At 61.4% G+C, this 386-nt stretch overlaps 1 protein-coding gene across 1 annotated transcript in view; it reads right to left on the bottom strand.

The window, feature by feature from the left end:
* Nucleotides 1-116: 116 nt before the first annotated feature.
* The window catches only part of EMH_0018610 (uncharacterized protein), a gene marked incomplete at both ends in the record, with an annotated part of 4,397 nt that continues 4,127 nt past the window's right edge, over nucleotides 117-386 (bottom strand). Inside the window, one exon of the mRNA XM_013501184.1 lies at nucleotides 117-386. Coding sequence (XP_013356638.1) covers nucleotides 117-386 — 270 coding nt within the window.

Here is a 386-nt window from a genome sequence, read left to right as displayed (position 1 = left end):
TGCTGCTGCTGCTGCTGCTCCTGCAGCGACTGCTGCTGCTGCTGCAGCAACAGTAGCAGAAGCTGTTGCCGCTGCTGCTGCTGCTGCTGCTGCTGCTGCTGCTGCTGCTGCTGCAGTTACTGTAGAAGGGGCTGTGGGGTCCTGCGTAGGTTGGCAGCTAGGGAGGCGAGGCTTCGTTGCTGCTGTTTCTGTTGCTGCCGCTGCTGCTGTTGCAGCAGCAGCTGCTGCTGTTGCTGTAGCAGCAGCAGCTGTTGCTGCTGCTGCTGCTGCTGCTGCTGCTGCTGCTGCTGTGGGTTGCCTGCATGCAGCTGCAGCCCAGCGAGGCTGCTGCTGACAGCCATTGGGGGGATACCAAATTCGTGTGCAGGCGTATTCAAAACGGCCCA

The sequence above is a fragment of the Eimeria mitis genome, genomic scaffold, assembly GCF_000499745.2.
Source record: "Eimeria mitis Houghton genomic scaffold, Emh_scaff648, whole genome shotgun sequence".
Lineage (NCBI taxonomy): Eukaryota > Apicomplexa > Conoidasida > Eucoccidiorida > Eimeriidae > Eimeria > Eimeria mitis.
Note: the sequence above shows the minus strand (reverse complement) of the source record. Positions and strands in the feature narration are given on the sequence as shown.